Source organism: Morone saxatilis, unplaced genomic scaffold (assembly GCF_004916995.1).
Source record: "Morone saxatilis isolate NCDOM2014 unplaced genomic scaffold, NCSU_SB_2.0 Contig16, whole genome shotgun sequence".
NCBI classification, from domain to species: domain Eukaryota; kingdom Metazoa; phylum Chordata; class Actinopteri; family Moronidae; genus Morone; species Morone saxatilis.
Window position 1 is genome coordinate 14,184,251 of NW_023339718.1, and position 1,378 is coordinate 14,185,628.

Genomic DNA, 1,378 nt, shown 5'->3' on the forward strand with positions numbered 1-1,378 from the left:
TTGGTGTTAAATGAAATAACCACAACTCAACTGACAGAAAACACTATACTATATAATTTGTCTTGCCCCAGAAAACATGAGCTCAACATAGACCCAACAATAGATTATCAAACAATGGAAATTATAGCCTGATGACAAAAGGAGAACTAGGAGTGATGGGAGTAACACTAGAATTCGTGGTACCAGTACTAACAATGACAGTACCAGTTGCTGTAAGACTGTAGGAGTGGTGATAATGTTTGCAATAATTGTAATAGTGGTGTTTGTAGCAGCAATAATATTTAGCAACTCTCTTTCAGACCCTGCACTGACTGAAAACTCCCAGCATCCAAAGTGACTTATCCTGATGTGCAGGAGGTTGAAATGCTGCTGATGTTGGTGTCCCTGCTCGGCTGTGTCCCTGCAGCCAAGGCCTGTCTGCAGTGTGACCGCAAGATCAGGCTCCTACATGAGGACTTAATCCTGTCTGCTCCCAGTGTGAAAGACCAGATTGAAATCAAAAAGATTCGTGACCATGCCTATGTGACCTACAGGGAGACCAGCCAGAAACGAAAGGGAGTCATTGGTGAGACACAAGACCTGGTTTAGGATGATGTGACACGACATGAGTTTGGAGTATACTGATAATTCATGTAAAGCCACTTATATCTCATATGTTTTCTCTTATTTTCATTTCATTTTACTAAAATAATGTCAGGCTGTTTTTTTGGGTCTGGTGATTGAAGCATTTACTTAAGGGCTTCATTTTGTTCTGGATAAGTGAGATGCCTAAACTAAATATACTTTCTGTTTCACACTGCTCAGATCCCACCACTCTGTACAGAGCCAAAACTGAGTACCAGAGTGAATTTGATCGCTTCTTGAAAACCCAGCGTACTGGTGAGAAACAACAAAAATAATTTATCCTGACTATTTATTCCAAATGAAGACACAGTAGCTGGAAGCTGTAGAAAAACACTCATTAAAATTGTAGCATCACTGAATGTATTTACATATGACGCAGTAATCATAACAAACTCAATGTCCACCAGATTGTGAGACAAAGTCTGCTCTTTTTTTTTGAAGGATCTGCAACATTTAAAGCCATTCAGATCATGGAGAAGGGCAGGAAGATCTTAGAGAAACACTTGGACACATTCATCCATGACGGTAATTGGCATAAATAACATGTTCTGCACAGTATGTGGCAGGGTACTTTGTGCAAGTCATTGTTGTGTAGGAGATGCATTAGTTTCAGATCATTTGTTTGTCTCTCCCTCAGGATTGTGCCCTAACAAGTGTGGTAAGTTTGTCTGATCCTTCCCTCTGCATCTATGTAAAACCTTGTAGAAGCATAATGTGTACATATTATATATTCAGTACATTTACACGTGTTTAT

The 1,378-nt window shown here is 39.6% G+C and overlaps 1 protein-coding gene across 1 annotated transcript in view; it reads left to right on the forward strand.

Moving 5' to 3' along the window:
- The first annotated feature begins 312 nt into the window (after positions 1-312).
- LOC118325541 (izumo sperm-egg fusion protein 1) overlaps positions 313-1,378 on the forward strand; it is a 3,772-nt gene continuing 2,706 nt past the window's right edge. The window contains 4 exon segments of the mRNA XM_035658255.1: positions 313-565; positions 805-879; positions 1,066-1,149; positions 1,262-1,282. Of these exon segments, the coding sequence (XP_035514148.1) occupies positions 364-565; positions 805-879; positions 1,066-1,149; positions 1,262-1,282 (382 nt within the window). The 5' untranslated portion in view covers positions 313-363.